Source organism: Phaenicophaeus curvirostris, chromosome 4 (assembly GCF_032191515.1).
Source record: "Phaenicophaeus curvirostris isolate KB17595 chromosome 4, BPBGC_Pcur_1.0, whole genome shotgun sequence".
NCBI lineage: Eukaryota > Metazoa > Chordata > Aves > Cuculiformes > Cuculidae > Phaenicophaeus > Phaenicophaeus curvirostris.
This window is the reverse complement of record NC_091395.1, coordinates 23,739,866-23,756,799: the sequence shown is the minus strand read 5'-3', so window position 1 is coordinate 23,756,799 and position 16,934 is coordinate 23,739,866. Positions and strand designations below refer to the sequence as shown.

General features: G+C 42.3%; 2 protein-coding genes across 7 annotated transcripts in view; one reads left to right on the top strand and one right to left on the bottom strand.

Annotated features, from left to right (window-relative positions):
- Nucleotides 1-16,934, top strand: part of RPL34 (ribosomal protein L34) — a 353,120-nt gene that overhangs the window by 85,046 nt on the left and 251,140 nt on the right. The window lies entirely within an intron of this gene.
- The window catches only part of LEF1 (lymphoid enhancer binding factor 1), a 71,150-nt gene continuing 66,749 nt past the window's right edge, over nt 12,534-16,934 (bottom strand). For all 5 annotated transcript variants that reach the window (XM_069855536.1, XM_069855534.1, XM_069855538.1 and 2 more), the window contains one exon: nt 12,534-13,567. Coding sequence is in view for 3 of the 5 variants with exons in the window: in XM_069855534.1 (XP_069711635.1) it covers nt 13,488-13,567 (80 nt within the window). In the remaining 2 variants the exon portion in view is untranslated. The remainder of the gene's footprint in view (nt 13,568-16,934) is intronic.

Here is a 16,934-nt window from a genome sequence, read left to right as displayed (position 1 = left end):
CAATTGTACCCTTACAGACTTATTTACCTGCCCCTCGCATGATGGTTTGGTCCAGTACTAATAGTTGGATCTGAGGTTTTCTTGTTCCTCATTGGATTCCTTTGCTGTCTTTAAGACAGGTTGTTATCTTGTCTTAGTTGCAGCTGTTGTTGATGGTCTCTAGCCTTGAAGCATCTATATCTTGTGGGTTTTGTTGACTCTGAAGCAATGTTTCGATTGAAGTAGGTTGTACGCCTTAGGAAAGTTTTAAGTGGAAAATCAGAGCTTGTGGCCTAGTGTTTCAGTAAGTCTGCCTACTCATGCTTAGAAAGTTTAAGCAAAACTAGGCAAACAACATACTAAATCACACAATATTGTAACTAAATGATTTATGCTATTTTAAATGTTACTTACTGAGGCTAAACAACTAATCCCTGCTCAAGAGGAGGATTGCTTAGCACACAGTCTGGCTGCTGTCCAGAAAGGATTGAAATGGGGCTTACTAGAGATCTGTTGTTGGTAAAAGATCTCAGTGCTTCGAGGAGCATCCTTGAGAGGCGTCCGAGTGCAAGGGGAGATCATTGCCACAGGGCCACACTGCCTACCAGGGAGAGCTCAAAGAAGGCTCACTTTGGCCATTATATTTATGACAACAGTGTTTATGATCATATTGATGATAAAAGTGGCTGGCTCATAGTCAGATTGCATAAAACAGGAGAAGTATGCACGAGGCTCACAGTTTATCCACATTCACTGTGTTGCTGTGCTCTTTGTGGGTTTCCTGGAGGAGTTCTTGGCCCTGCTGTGGACAGGCCTTTACCTCCTCTGGAATGTGAACCAAACTGCTGCTGGTTTGGCTAAGGTGGGCCAGGAATCAAGTGCATCCCTCACAGCTACTTCAGGGAATTGAAATTGAAGTCTGTGCTGTGTAAACAAATAGGTGTGTCTAGCTGTGTGAGGCACCTTCTGTTTTGCAAATTTATTTCCTTGGGGCTTAGCAGAACCTGGATTTGTTCATGGCTGCAGAGCAAGTTGACATGAGGGCTGGAGTTCAGTTCAACTGAGTAGTAGCCTTCTCTTTGCATATTTTGGATATGCAAACTGAGTGCTTATATGTATTTTTTAATTAAAGAAATCATGAGTAATAATTTGAATCTAAGTTGCCTTTTCTTTCCTCCCCGAACATCTAGTTGCCATTGCATATAAAGAAACTGAGGCTGACAGATGTTAATTTCCTTGCACACGATCACACAAGAAATCTCTGAGTAGAGAATAAGAATTGTTGTGTTTATTGGATCCTAGTTCCTAATTATAGATCTGATTTTGAGTCGCTTCGCTTGTCTTGAAAGAAGAGGATTAAAGGAAAGAAATGGTACTGTAGACAGTCTCTTTCTTTTTTTAATATGTTGTTAAATTGTATTGTTTTTCCCAAAATGCAGTTCAGCTCTTGCATCTGAAATGTGTTTCACTTGAAGTTTCTTAGTGCCTGTAGTTCAATTTAGTGACTTCTAAGTGCTGCAGGGTGAAGTTAGCTTCAGAGCTACTGTTCTCACTAGTACTTAAAAATGAGAATGTGTGTTACTCTTGTGTCTTAAAAAATGCTAGTTAATTTTACAGAAACATTTAAGGAGAATTAACTTGATGCTGCTCCCTTTACTTTCCAGGTCATCTTTATTTTTAATTTAGAAATGCTTAGGTTTATATTAATTTTATATTAAATGTGAAAAATATTTTTTCACTATTAAACGTGATATTTTAGAAAAACAAACTTTCTCTAAAACAGTGTTTTCCTTTCAGGGGCTCTAACAGGTACAGTATGTATGTATGTAATACATACAAGAAAACTGAAAGAGGCATTTATAAGTTTGGCTTGCTATTTCAGAACTTCTTTTTCTCAGCAGCAAACAGGCCATGTGGAGGTACTTCACTGGTGGGTAGGGATGGTTTATTTTATCAGCACGTGAAGTGCTGTGCTAGTATGAGCAGAGATGAGGTAAAGGACCAAAACTCCAAATACTCTTCCTTAAGTCTAGATCAGGACACATTGGTAATTGAATGAATGAGGCCATTGAATCAAGATTAGTCTTCTCTTTGCTCCTCAGCCATGAGATGTGGAGGATGTAGATGTCCTCTTGGGTTCAAGATCATGGTGAAATTGGTTGCTCCTGATTTGTACAACAATTTCTGCAGCTTTGACAGTTTGAAGATGTCTAGGAGGTTTAAGGAATGAATAATGAAATAAAGTAATTGTGTGTCTCCACCATTCTCTCAAGGATTATTTCCCAGCCCTTGCTATGCCTGTGACTTGATGTAGAGGCACACAACCCACCTTCCATTGCATGCAGTGTTAGTGAGTGAAAGTGGGGTCTCCTGGTAGTCAGTACCTCAGGCTAGGACACAGTACGATAGACCTGTTCTCACCAGTCAGCTCTTCCTGAATTTTTATTAATAGGGGAAAAGAGATTGTGGAAAAAAATAAGGGGTAGAAGAGAAAGGAGGAGGGATGTTTTTTTTCCTTTACTGACTACTTTAAAAACATCTAGTAATTGTTGCCCTTTTTGTCTGCAGGCCTCGCAGATCAACGGCATTTGCCCCACTTTGGTCAAGGCTTTGAGATGTACACTTGGCACAGGTTGAGGGCAGCTTGACAACCAACAGCTGAGGAGTCAGCCATGATCCCAGCTACTGTAGCTGGGAAAGATGGCTCTAGATTCAGCATCTGTGTCATTTCAGCTGCCAAACACACTCCATCTATGGCTGTCCTAGCTGCTGACGCGGCTGGGGAGAATATGGGAGCACAGCAAAATTTGCAGAGGGAGTTGAAAGCAAAATCTTAACTGGACTGGAGCAGAATGCTCTGCATGAGTGGCTTATGGAGTATAAAGTGCAAGAGGTAGCAATGAAGTTTGATCGAAAGAGGAATTAAATGTGTAGAAGTTAAATTCTGCCTTTGCTGTAACAAATGAAATATTCTTCCTTAATGGCACCGAGCACAGTAGTACTTCTTTGTGGGTCAATAGTAACAGCTGCCTGTTTGTTGAGTGCAGATGTCCTGAAGTTCTAAATTTGCATCTGTGTATGCAAGTCATTGAGCTTTCCCAGTATATTACTTACTGTAGGAGATTAATTTTCTTAGAAGTTAAGGATATCAATTTGCACTATGGATTTGATCCTGGAATGGAAAGTGGAGTTTGTTGCTTCCTCCTCCCTTCATTGTGAGGACTTTCAGAACATCACCTTGGTAGGAATTTAGTTGGGAAGACAGCATTGCCAAAGAACTTTATGTATTTTAATGTCTGTTGATGAAGTTTAGCCCCTGGAAATAAATAGACGCCTTGAAGTGAATAGCCCAGCTCTGTCCAGATGGGAGCTTTGTGAACCCGTGCCTTATTTTACACAGCAGGAAGAAGTGCTGGCTGAGCAACTGCACAAAACAACTTGAAATAGTATCTTTTTCTTAGTCAAGTTATATTTTTCCTCAAAGCCATCTGACCCAAGGGTTTTGAAGTGACAACGTAAACATCCTTCAAAAACCAGTTGTTATAAATGCAGGCTGTTGACAACATTTGGAGTTGACTCCAGGAGTTGACTGGAGTGTCTGACATGGGCTCTTTAGTCTCTTCAGAGCCATGAGATCCAGTACTACCAGTCTAGTGCTTCAGCAGTGAATCAGGCCTCTGGAAAGCATGGTAGTGGTTTCAAAATGAGATGCAGAGTTTTGGTTTAGTTTTGTTTCTTAGAGCCATATTTCGTGGTGGTTCTCCTGATGTTTGTTCTGTGAATAAGGCTCTTGCCGCACTTTCAGATATCTGTGAAACTTAAAAGTTTGTCAGTCAGTCTCTTCTGTAGATCCAGTGACTATAAATTAGTGCATGTTTATCAGGCTGGACAAGAGAAAAATAAGAAGTTTGATCTATAAAGCTAAGTCTAGTGAGACTTAGCAGAAGGATCGGAGAACCTGTGTGAAACAACAGTTGCTTGTGTGAAACTACAGTCACTTGCTGTTCTATGGTGAATTTTTTGTGTAAGCATCCACTGTGTAGCATCATGAGATACAAAATGTTTTCCGTGTCTCAGTATTGCTCTTCAAGCCTGTGTCCCTTGTGATAGATATAGAAGTGGTGGTTATTGCAAATGTTTATACTAATAGTTCTTATTAAGCTGTCAACACATAATTGTGGAAGTTTAGTGCACGCTGGTTATTTTTACATCTAGAGAAAGCAGCTTTAAACCAAGTTGCTTTAAATATGTGAGCACACCAGAAGCAGTTTTTGTTTGTAGTGACCAACTTTCCCTGAAATTACTGCCGACTCTTTTGGAGTTAATTTTCTCAGGAGAGGCAGTAGGCTTCTTGCACCTGTAGCTATGGTGCTACATTATTACTTTTCTAACTGGTACCACAGCAGTAACCCCAATCGCAGTATTTTTATTCACAACAGTTTGAAACCACATAAGCAATTTTAAGACTGACCTCAATGATGCCTATTTCCCTGTGCTTTTTGGAAGAGCTGAGTCCAGGAGCAAAAGCAGATGCTATGATTCTTCTGAAAGCTAGATCTTTTCATGCTATATGTTCCTTAAGTAGCTTTCCCTGTTCACAGTAAGAGGGAAGAGCTTCTGTGAGTTCTGTTAGAGAAGGGTTAAGTAGAGCCACAATCTGGTAACTACATGTAAAGATGATTTGTAGAATGATCTGTCTTGAATTTTATCGTCTCAGAAGTTCATGTTAAAACTGAAATCTGTTTTTATGTATTGTTTGCTATCCAGTATACTTTTCCATTTATGAATGCTATGCAAAGATTTAAACTAAATTTATATGATCGCAGAACAGCATGTAATGAGGTCTGGGGTTGTTACTGATAATCAGATTTAGGTTTGTATGCCCATTGAGCAGCTTTGCACTTATTCAGTTTACTCTTCTCTTTTATTCCCTTAGAGGTTTTCTACTTGGTTTTCTATAAATTGCAAAATACTTGCGACAATGCATTCTTTGCAGAGAAACTAGCACCATAAAGCTCTAATGCTGGCTCAATTTTTTGTTTGCTTCTGGGATAGGAATAATGCAAAACACTAAACCTAGTTATTAAAGGACCCATTTCTTTTGTCATGTTGTGGCATGAGGCATCACAATGAGGCTTATGGCCAAGTTTTTTTTTCCAGGCTTGGGTCAGATGCTGTAAGTTGGCCAGGGCACAGAAGGATATTTTAGTGCAAGGCTTTGGTTGGCGGGCACTGAGGAACTTGTCGCTTACTTTGGCTGTTTTGTGCTGCCAGATAACAGGATTTTTTTCCCCAGCCTGTTGTTCACTGCTGCTTTGCTTGGTGCATCTCTGTCCTGCCTGGTAACAGTTTCTTCTATTCTGGTCCCATTTTGATGCCAGCAACCACTTCTAGGATGGTTTTCTGTAAATGGACAACCCCTTACAGTATTCACTAGTCAAAGAATGCAGAATTTTTGTCATAAGGAAACTAAACCCCTGTTTGGAGTCTTGGCTGCAGCAACAAAAATCTTGTGGATTAACCACTTTCAGCAGCGAGAAGTTTTCTGATGCACTGTGGGAAGAAGTGCATACTTGGTGGTAGGTCTACAGTAAACAGCTGGAATTTGCATGTGGTGAATTAGCACCAAATAAATTCCCCCTTTTTTTACTTAATTATCCTTGCATATTCAAATGGATCTATTAAACATTTGTGCAATAGAAATCGGTAAAACCACACATTTACAAGTGGGATTTGATTGTGCACAAACTCAGATTTGTCTGCTCAGCTGGTGGCAGGGCCTGGGTAGGTGACATAATGGTCTATGATCTGATGAAGGGACTGCTTTGATCGCTGACTCCTCCTCAGCATGCAGTGATCTGCTGAGCTGGATTGAAGCACTCCAGCTATTGGAAGCTCTTGGTTCAACACCAAATCTTCAACTACTTTACATTAACTTTGTTTGAGACCTGCTGTTTTGAATCCTACAGAGCTGCAAGCATAAGCAAGTGTAAGATACAGTGTGTTTATACTTTACAGGCTTTTTAATTGTTGTTTTTCTTTAAAGATATCATAAAAGTTAAAATGTCTAACAACTACTTGAAGTCCTTATTTCTCTGAAGACAAGGGGACTAATAGGTTCCTTACAGCTGATGTTGCAATTCTTTCTTCCTTGCAGCTTAGAATGAGATTTCCAAAAGCCTTTTGTTTCAGTTGGAAGCCTAGTGATGTTGTTTTCCAGAATGTCTGAGCAGGTGAGACATCTAGCTTCCATTGATTTATTTTCAGCACTGAAATGCCTCTCAGAACTTAAAGAAGTGTTTATGGAAGAGCCTCATTTTTGAGGGTCCTAGTTTTATTTAAACCTTGAACTTAGTTTTCCAAACAATGGGGAATATTAGAAGAGAGCTGGCATGGATTTTAATGACAAATTCACCACCCCACTCCAGTTCTTGAGAGAATACGAAAGAAACCAGCAATTTTTCAGCCTTTTCCTTCTCTGCTTGTTGTTTATCTAGTTTCTTGAACACAGATTCAGTTGCAGGAACAAAACTCTGCTCATACTACTAATTATTAATTTCAGGCAGCAGCAGTCAGGTAGTCTTCTCACAGTCAGAAAAAATACTGTCTCCTGATTTCTTCACCCTCCCACTTCACTTTCTTTTGAGCCAAAGGGTTCTTACAACTGTTTATAGATGGATTTCTGGGTGCTATGGCGACATTAGTGTCAGAGAACCAGCAGCAAAAGTTAAGCACCTAAATAATGGTCTAAGTGCCTTACAAAAACCTTACGTGAATCTTTGAGGAAGGAGCGTGAGTGAAATAGGCTACAGGGAAATATTTCCACGAGAGAGAGATGATTTGAATGAGGCTGTGGACTCTAAAACCCAGTCAGGCTGCTTTTAGGAAAAAGGTAGTGTCTCTGAAGAGTGAGATCTATGATAAGCATTTAAACAGCGTGCTTTAGGAGATGGAAGATACTTGGAGAATTTCATTTATTCAGTACTAGAGCGGTCAGGCTTTTAAAGAGATACATTTTTCTTTTAAAAAGAATATGATGAGGGGGAAGATGCTGTTGCTTTCACATAAGTGATTTTACTGATACCATCTTTTCATGTCTTTAAACAAAAGCATTAATTGAAACTTAGGAGGAAATCTTTCTCTTTTGTAGAGACTTGGCATTTTATTGTTGGCTAAGACTGAAAGCTATTGTTGCCCAAGTTGATGCTAAACTGGCGAATGTATTAACTGAAACCAGTATTGTTACTTGGATCTAAATTTGTAAGGACATTTGGTTGTCTGAGAATAAAAGTTGGGCATATAGTTTACCTCAAGGGTGGAATTACACTCTGAAGATCCTTTGCACAGGTTTACAGCTGAAGACGTTGGTTAGCTTATTGACACATGGCATTTAAAGCAGCATACAAGAAAGCTGGGGAGGAACCGTTCACAAGGGCTTGTAGTGATAGAATGAGGGGGAATGTATAAACTGGAGAGGGGCAGATTTAGGCTAGACATAAGGAAGAATTTCTTCATGATGAGGGTGGTGAGACACTGGCACAGGTTTCCTAGGGAAGTTGTGGCTGCCCCAACCCTGGAGGTGTTCAAGGCCAGGCTGGATAGGGCCTTGGGCCGCCTGGTCTGGTGGGAGGTGTCCCTGCCCACGGCAGGGGGTTGGAACTGGATGATCTTTAAGGTCCCTTCCAACCCAAACTATTCTATTATTCTTTCAATAATGGCAAATGATGATGAATGTTTCAAATAGTCATAAGACACATGCAATCTTCACCTGCAGACTCACTGCTTTTCTACAGCGGCAGCTAACGTTAAAAGGAGGAAAATTTCCTGCAAAGACTGTGACTTCGAAAAATTGCTTTTATTGTGATTTTTGGGAATGAACAGTTACAATGACAGATAATACTGGGCTTAGCTATGGCTGGTATTAGTTGCCTCGCCAAATAAGTGCCTTGATCATCCTTAAGTTGTGAAGTACATTACTTTTTGTATTCTGCTGAAGATTCTATTTTGTCATAGTTATCTTTTCTCAACACAGTGATCGGGCCGGGCCAGTTCTTGTGCGAGTTGCTTCTGGTATGAGGCAGATGGGAAGTTTTCTCCTAGCTCTGCTGGTTCATGTTGTTTTTCTTAGCTGATAGGAATGAACAAACCTGTCACTTATTTCTATGTGTTTGGTTCCTGAGAGGTGGCATGGGCGAGTTTATTGAAATATGTTTTGTAGAATATCATCCACAGGAAGAAGCCCTTCATATCGCAGACCAGGTAAACAGTGACTATTGTCTCAGCCAAGCAGATGCTGCTTCTGTGGCTCAGTGAAGTTTCGATTGTTGCAGGAGGAGTGTGCTGGGCAGAGAGATGTCATCTAGAGCACATGGCCTGAAGTTAGAATCATAGAATAACCAGGTTGGAAGAGACCCACCGGATCATCGAGTCCAACCATTCCTATCAAACACTAAACCATGTCCCTCAGCGCCTCGTCCACCCGTGCATTAAACACCTCCAGAGAAGGTGACTCAACCACCTCCACGGGCAGCCTGTTCCAGTGCCCAATGACCCTTTGTATTTACCTGGGATGACAGGGAATTTTAGTCCTTGCTTTGACCTGGCCTCCTCTGGTGGTTAAAACATTCATATCCTGTATTTCTTGCAGATGTGTCCCTTTTCCTGGGGCTGCAGATGCCTGGTTGCTCGCTTGCTTGCTTTCTAGAGCTGATCTTTATATCCATGAGGAGACTCACAGGGCAAATTCATACATTAACCCAGAGGTTCTCTTCCTGGCCTATTGTGTAAAAAAATTAACGTGTTTGGGCACACATTCTAGGTTTTTGGCTTCACATCCAGAATGTCTGTGTTTACAGCAGGCAGCTGCTCTCCTTTTGGCTAACTTCTTTCTTAGCCCAGTAGTTCTGTCACTGACCTGATAGGAGAAATGTGTTTGTAGCTGACAGGATTCCAGCTGTCTGTGGAATCACTCTTTCCCCCATGACATTCTACTTGGTAGTAGGTCATGATGCTGGAGAGGACGCTGCCTGGCATGTTAGCCCCCTTCCGAGTGCAAGGGCAAAACCTGCAGTTACATTATTGGAGAGGTTACTGGGCTTTCTTAATCTCTGCAGTGCCCTTCATTTTCTGCCTGTCTTGCTTTAGCCTAATTAGCTGCTGTGTAGATCAGGAAACTGGGAATGGTTGCTTCAAAGCCTTGTGCACTGTTGTGGTTTCAAACAAGTGCAGATGACTGACACTCCACATTCTGCTGCTCTACAAGGATTGGGTCCTTAAGGTCCCCCACTTGCTGCAAACAGAGCTTATGATTGAGGTGTCACTTGGACAACTGCCTTTTCTGTTTGCTGATCCAAACAGAAACTGCAACACACGATACCTCTCTAGAGCCAGTGAGTCCCTAGAAGCATAACTAGTGACTCTGTCATTGCTTGCCGTGTAAGAAGCCCAAGTTAGCCTGGAGCATTGTCCTTTTATGTAACAGAGGGGAAGTGGCTCTTGTCCAGGTGATCCAGAAGCCTGGGGAGCCAGTCTGTCCTGTGATGTTGGCTTGATTAGCTGTAAATAATCCTGGCTCAGCTGCCCTGTGCTGTGTCTTTGCCCTTTGCTGTTTTACAGCAGGACATCTTTCCTAGCTCCTAGGATATCTCCTGTGTTTATGAATGGGACTACCTGTGCCCTACCTGTGTGCAGAACTGGTTTTGGCACATGCATGGAATGAAGTGTGGAGGGAGAGAGTGAGTTTATGAATGCTTACAGAGAAGCACCTGGATAATTAACTCAGCCATTAGGTAGGAGCATTTAAATCCTTACAGACATCTTCTGTGGGAAATACAGGGTAATCATCTCCTCAGGCACCCAAGAGAGACGTGGTTAGATGCTAACTTCTGCCTTAATTGCACGTCAGGAATTTAGGTGTTGTTTTTGAGTCTTATCTGGCATAATTTATTTGGTATCACCAGGATTTACACCTAGTCTTACTGCTAGACTAACAGCTTCCTCACAAGGCCATTTTTACTAGCTCATCCATCTCCACTGACAAGCTGGTGCAGGACAGTTGGAGCCCAGGTCAATTTGCTCTTTCAGCCCCACAGGAGCAAACAGCAATCGGCAGTGGGGGCAGGAGCAAGCAGACACCGACCCAAGTCGCAGAGGATGTTCCATTTTAGCACTGTTACTCTGTTTCAGGTGCTCTCCTGGCAGCATCCTAAGTGTTGCATACTAGTTAACCTTTCCCATAGTTGCTATATGTGAAATGTCTTTGATCTATGAATGAGCCCAACACATGGTGCTCACTCACTGTATGTTAACAGCGGAGATGTTATTTTTAGCTGCTGAATCCTTCTTCACTATTAGAGCTGAAAGAGCTTTTTGTCCTTAAGACAGGCAACTGTTCACTATATGGTGTGTTTGGGGACAATGTGCTACATAAGGCTAACACCTCGACTGGGAACAATTTTTTTTAGAAACGGGTAAGTGGCTTTTTAAATAGCCATTAAAAAAAATCTAAATAAAGTAGTTGTGTTTTAAAAAGAACTGTTATCTTTAGAACATGTAATTTAGAGAACTCACTGCAGTAATCCTTGATTTAGAACAATTACTGCACTAAAGTATTGGGTTTTTTCCCTTTAAAAACAAACAAAAAAATCCCAAACCAAAAACCAGAGAGGTTTCCAGCAAAGGCTGGAATGATTGGCTGCAACGGAAATGGAGCGAAGTCTTGCAAAGCTCCAGTATGAAGTTGCTGTTCTCTCCGTGGTCTTTGCTCCTTCTGCCTAAGAGCATTCCCTAGCCTGGTCATTTTTATTTTTTTAACATAATCACTAGTTGCTGGAAATAAATACTGCATGGACTAATATGCTGGTTACATTCTTACAATTTGGTTTGTACGCAGTGCCTGCTGGTTTAAGAGGAAGCTGTTTTATAACATTGTTAATTATGAAATCTCTTATGCAACAGAGTCTAAGGGTCAGTTATAAACAATCAAATCACAAAGCTTCCTTGGGCAGCAACTCACCTGTGTAATTTCTTGTAGCTCAAGCTTGACTCGGTGCAGTCTTACACCAAACAAAATGCAGGAACTAGAGTATCAATATGCTGATTCAATGTACAGTTCATACTATTTCTTTTGCAGCAGTCACCTTCCCTGGAGGTGTTTAAGTCACAGGTGGACGAGGTGCTGAGGGACATGGTTTAGTTTGATAGGAATGGTTGGACTTGATGAGCCGGTGGGTCTCTTCCAAGCTGGTGATTCTATGAAACCTTTGGAATGGTTTATCTATAGCCACTGTGTTTTGTTTTTCTTTTGAAGTTCTTCAGTAGAAATCAGGCAGCTGTGTGTGTGTGTTTTTCAAAGCTGTGGAATACTGGTTCCTGAACAAAGGGAGAAAGGTGTCAGAGGAGTTGCTGGTTGTGTTTGGGGCTTGAAAGACTCAACAGGCTGCGTTTTCAGTCTTGAAGGCTGCAGAGAATCTGCTTGCTATTGCAGGAATGTCTCATGGGCACCACGCGCAGTAGGCAGGCCCTGCTGACTCTATGAATCTGACACCACGAAACCAAGCCCTCTGCAGCCGATTCTGCAGGCAGCTCCAGTCCCTGACTGTGGGATAATTTATACAGCTATAAGAAATTTAACTGTAGTCTCCCACCCCTCGTGTGGGCACGAACTGCAGCCAGAAAGAAGAGAATCTATATTCCTCATCGTCACTTTAAAACCACTGCTGCGGTCACTAAGATTTTAGTAGGAAACTGAAGCTACAGGAAGGAGAGGAATCACAGACCCTGGTGGTTCCACTTGGGCCAAATCTAAGAAGCACAAGGGAGCACTGAGCCTGCCCATTCCTCATTCCTAGTATGAAAACAAGAGACTTCTGCTTCCTTTACAGGCCTTATGAGGAGCGGCTGAGTGAGGGGTGTTGTTTATCCTGGAGAAGAGGAGGCTGAGGGGAGACCTCATTGCTCTCTACAACTACCTGAAAGGTGGTTGTGGAGAGGAGGGTGCTGGCCTCTTCTCCCAAGTGACAGGGGACAGGACAAGAGGGAATGGCCTCAAGCTCCACCAGGGGAGGTTTAGGCTGAACATTACGAAGAAATTTTTAGCTGAAAGGGTCATTGGGCACTGGAACAGGCTGCCCAGGGAGGTGGTTGAGTCACCTTCCCTGGAGGTGTTTAAGGCACGGGTGGATGAGGTGCTGAGGGGCATGGTTTAGTGTTTGATAGGAATGGTTGGACTCGATGATCCGGTGGGTCTCTTCCAAGCTGGTGATTCTATGATTCCTTAGGTAGAAAAAGAAAGTAAACTTCCAGAATCACTTTTCATCATGTGAGCAAAGAGATACTGCATTTCCAATGAGCGAAGGCTGAGCTGGAAGTCCTCAGTCTTAGAAGCAACTGTGCTTTCTTCTTCCTTTGAAGGATTCTATTCCAGCAAATGTGAGCCACTTTTGGGTTTTTTTAAGCCACACAATTTGCTTCAGTTTTATTACAAAGCTTTTATTAAAAAACAAATGCTCAGCACATTAACTCAAACTGGAATGACAAAAAAAAAAAAAGTTGACAGTATTTTTGGCAAAGGCTGTGCCTTACTATTTAAAAAATGGGTACATCAATGCTCATTTCAACAACTGGCATAAAATCCCACTAACAGGCTAACAAAACCAGATACAAATACAGAACAATTGAAGTAATAATTCAAGTGCTGGGCTTTTTACAAGGAGAAGGGGAATGGGTGAGAAGGAGAACTCACTGCAGTCAGATTTGCTGGATGTATTGCTTATGTGTACAGAGTAGATGATGCAAGACTGATGTGTCTACTGACCAGCTGACTGTTGGTACATTTATTTATTTCTATAGGACACTGTGTTATACAGACTGAGAGGCCGCTATTTGTTACAAATATTTTAACAAAAAAGCCACCTTTTTTCCATACAGGCTTTTCCTCTGGCAGAAAAGAAAAAAAAAAACCAACCAAAAACCCTTTTATTTAAAAAGTATTTCAGATTTCTGACACTTGTTTAAAAGCTCATACCTAGTAAAATATACACCAAAGAAATTACAAACTAAAAGTTAAAATATAAAAGCATTCAAGTTTCTTAAAAAAAGCTAAAACCAAAATTGATCCTGTCGCACCATTAAATAAAGAGAAGGGTGAGTGTGTCATCCTAGTCTGGGCAAATTCCATTCCTCGGAGTGCTGTATGGGGCAGGTGTGTCTACGTTACTCAGGTGGCTGGAGCAGGCAGAGGCAGCCACGCTACTTTGCTGACTCGATATGGACACAGATGAGACGGGGGCTTAAGAGTGCAAGGCAGAGGTGAGTGAAGACAAAAGCTGCTCTGCTGACCCAGGAGCTCGTGTGTTTTATTTATACTGGGGCTGGACCTTGTGATAGTGAAGGATTTTGGCAGTGATTGTCTTTATGATTCAGTGTCTCTAGCAGTGACATCAGGGTGAATGACATCCTAGACAGACTCCTTGGGGGTGGTCTGTGTGGATGAAGGACACACCTAGGGTTTAACAAGCTTCCATCTCCAGAAGGGGTCCTGGTGTCGCCGCCTTTGCTTTGCAAGTTGAGAAAGCATTTCTTTTCCCACCTGCAGGGAGGAGACAGAGAGAGAGAGAGTGATACATTTTTTTATTTAAATCCTTCAAAGCAGCTGCTGGTGTGTCACTGTAACTCTGACACAACTGTATTAGTGGAATGTGTCCTTTGCAATGTCAAAGTTAAGTGCACAGTACTGGTATTTGCACTTGCTTGAAGTTTGCGAGAGTATTTATGGAGAGCACTTTGAATTGGAAATAGATGTCCCCACCAACCAGAAAGTTGGACGTGTTTAAGCTACTTAGACATTCAGTGCGTTACAGAAGTTGTTATTATTATTATCATTATTATTATTACCCGCTTTTGTAGCGGATTTCATTAATCTGCAACATTTGACCCAGATCTCTGTTACAAAACTAGACATCCTCAGGCTCCGGTATTACAGTGGTTGAGGTCAATTAAACCTCTTCGTCAGAGCCTCAAGCTCTACTCCCTGCAGAAATGAAGAAACACTGTCTTCTGTAAGCAACTAGGTCGCAAGAGGAAGAGCGGTGAGGGTTGTGTTAGCACTCACTCTATCATCCATCCACATGACTGGGGAGGATTCGTTCTGCTGTTCAGCAGGGTAGAGCACATCTTCCAGTTGCATAAAAGCCACGGGCGTCTTACCTAGCAGTAAAGTTCACTAGGAACTTGGAAGGATTTATGTTCTTAAAGCATGTGAAAAGGCCAACAGTGCAAGCCTTATAGGTATTGGTCAGCTAGAGAGGAAGAGTTCTTCACCGTTAGGTGTCTGGGTTACATCAGCTGACTTATGCAATTGCTAACTCAACCATCACCCCTGCCCTTCTGACCCAGACAACTGGGATGTAACAGGGACTCCACCCAAAGACTGTCTAATGAGTCAGGCGTTTTTGCCACAGACGAGCACATGCTCTCCAGTAATGGTCTCAGGGTTATTGGTATCTTAAAAATCTGCATTAACCTCTAGGCCTCTAGGTACTACTTAGTTGCCGAACAAGTAGAAGGTTCAATGAACAAAGATTTTGCGAATGACCAAAATTAGCACAGGAATGCAGTCTGGTGGAAGAGGTCAGTGAATTTTGATCCAGAAGAAAGACAAAATGCTTAGTCACACAAAGAAGATGCACTGCCAGCACCTTGAATCACGCAAGGCAAGACAGAGCAAGTTTATGAAGAAATGGTTTAAACCACAAGTCAAACTTCTGTTAAACTAATCATAATACACAGACTGCTTGAGCCTGTAAGAGCCACAAGCAGAATTAATCAGCAAATAATACAGCAGTATATTTAAACCAGGGCATCTACATCCCGTTCGCTGCAGCGTCCGTGGAGGCTGTTACACCACCAGCCCAATCTGGCTGACTACAGGCTAATGTACTCCAGGGTAGAAAGCCTCCAAAACTGACTCTGGACCCTTTTATTTTAGTGAGCACAAGCTAAGGCCCCAGAATCCTACTAAACAAGCTGATTCTTCATCAGAGGCCACCCACATGACCATTGTTTTAGTGGAAAGGAAGGCTGAGGACACTGAAGAAGTTTAGCTGCAGACTAAGTAAGGTTGAAAGAACAAGCACAAATTTATATCGCGCTGTCCTGTAAAGCTTTAATTTGAAGGTCGCTCTGCTCTCCCCCAGACAGCACCATCCCTGATACATAATGAATAATTTTCACCTGCTGCTGGTAGCCACAGGACTATGTTTAAAGCCACTGTGGCTTCTTAAACAGCACAGCTGAAAGACCACTGGCAGACCAGAGGTTTCAACAGAGGTGGTCTGTATTGACTAATTCAGTTCCTATTTCCTCATAAAACCAGCCCAAGTCTCAACTAAAAAAAGCCTTCTGAGCTTCCTGCCTTTTTTTTTTTTTTTAATAAAGTAGCACAGTGCTCCATAACACGTGCGGATCAAAGAGCTGCGAAGGGCTCTCTACCTTTCCAAGGAGCACGAAAGAGAGGCCAAGCAAGCAGCAGAGGAACACTGGGGAGAGCACCCTGCAGCTTTATATTTATTTTGTGCCTTTTCATCCCAGATTTTCAAAGGTTTGGTCCAGGTTGCTCTTCCTGGGAAGGTTTTCCTCTCAGTCTTACATGAAAACATTCAGCTTCCTGTTGAGGAATGGCCTTGAGGCGCCAGGCCAGTAGTTCACAGCAGCCTGATACAAGCGCTGTGATTCAGAGCTACTCCCCATTAGCAGCCAGGAATGTCTACTTCACCGAAGGAAATGAAATGCTCTTCTGTTGAGATGGTTCTTTGCCTCCTCCCCCCCTTTCCCTTACCAGCAAGCCGTCTTTGAAGTCAGGAGGTTAAAATAACGACCGCGGCCTTGCTCTGGCCCTCAGCTTTTTCAAACAGCAGCCATCGCTTCTTTTTTTCGATCCAAACACAGATTTCGCAGCGCCTGCCTCCTTTCCACAGCCCCCCTCTGTTCCTCATTATCCCCTGCTCCAACAAGGGGCTGCAGATGCTACTGAAATTCTGCAAGGGGACAGGCACAGTGAAGCCCCAAATATTTCTATTTCTATGCGAATACTGCAGTAGAGAAAATTGCACAGCAGCTATCCTGAAAACGGCATCTAGAACCCAGCCTTTCCCCAGCTGCACATTAAGGCTACACGCTGGAAATTGCGTCTACTGCCGATAAACCAAATAATACCTAAAAAATACGAATGATGATGGTGTTGCCTTACAGATATAAAACAGGTCAAATCAGGATTCTTTTCAAGAAACCACAGGCATGTGCTAAGGAGACTGAAGACTTCCCACATCTAAGGCTTCACTGGGGGGCTGTAGCTGAAGTCTGGCCAAGCGAGGCATGCCCTAGCAAAGCCCAATCCACAAGTGAAGTCGGCGCAATCAAAGACTGCAATTACAGCTCCCTGGCTGTGGTTAGGCTTCAAAGAAAGTGCTGCAAGTCACATTTTACATATGTGAAGTCTTGAGCCTGCGCCACAATAGGAGGCACTGTCTGTGCCGTTTGCAGCATACATCTGACTGCAGGAGGAAAGGGAAGGGGGACAACTACCTCCAGAAAGAAACACAAATAAAGTTCAATAATAATTCAGTATAAAAAGAAAAGCCTTACTAGTGAAGTAAAAAAAATATGCATTTCAGAAATCAATACAGTGGAACTAAAGCCTCCTTGCGAGCCTAGACTCAATGGCTGAGGTCCAGAGCAACAGAGGGGGATCAGAAGTCCTCCCCATGCTTGGGAATGAGATGGATTGAAGGGTAGGTCAGCAAGGGTCTTGTGCTCCTTCTCTAGTCTTTAACTTATCTCTGTTTTTCTAGAACAAAGGAGAAGATTATATAGCTTCATCCAGGTCACGCTAATCAGAAGTATGGAAGAAAGTCAAGAGTGTCTAGGTTGGTTCAGGATTAAGTACAGAGTAAAAGACA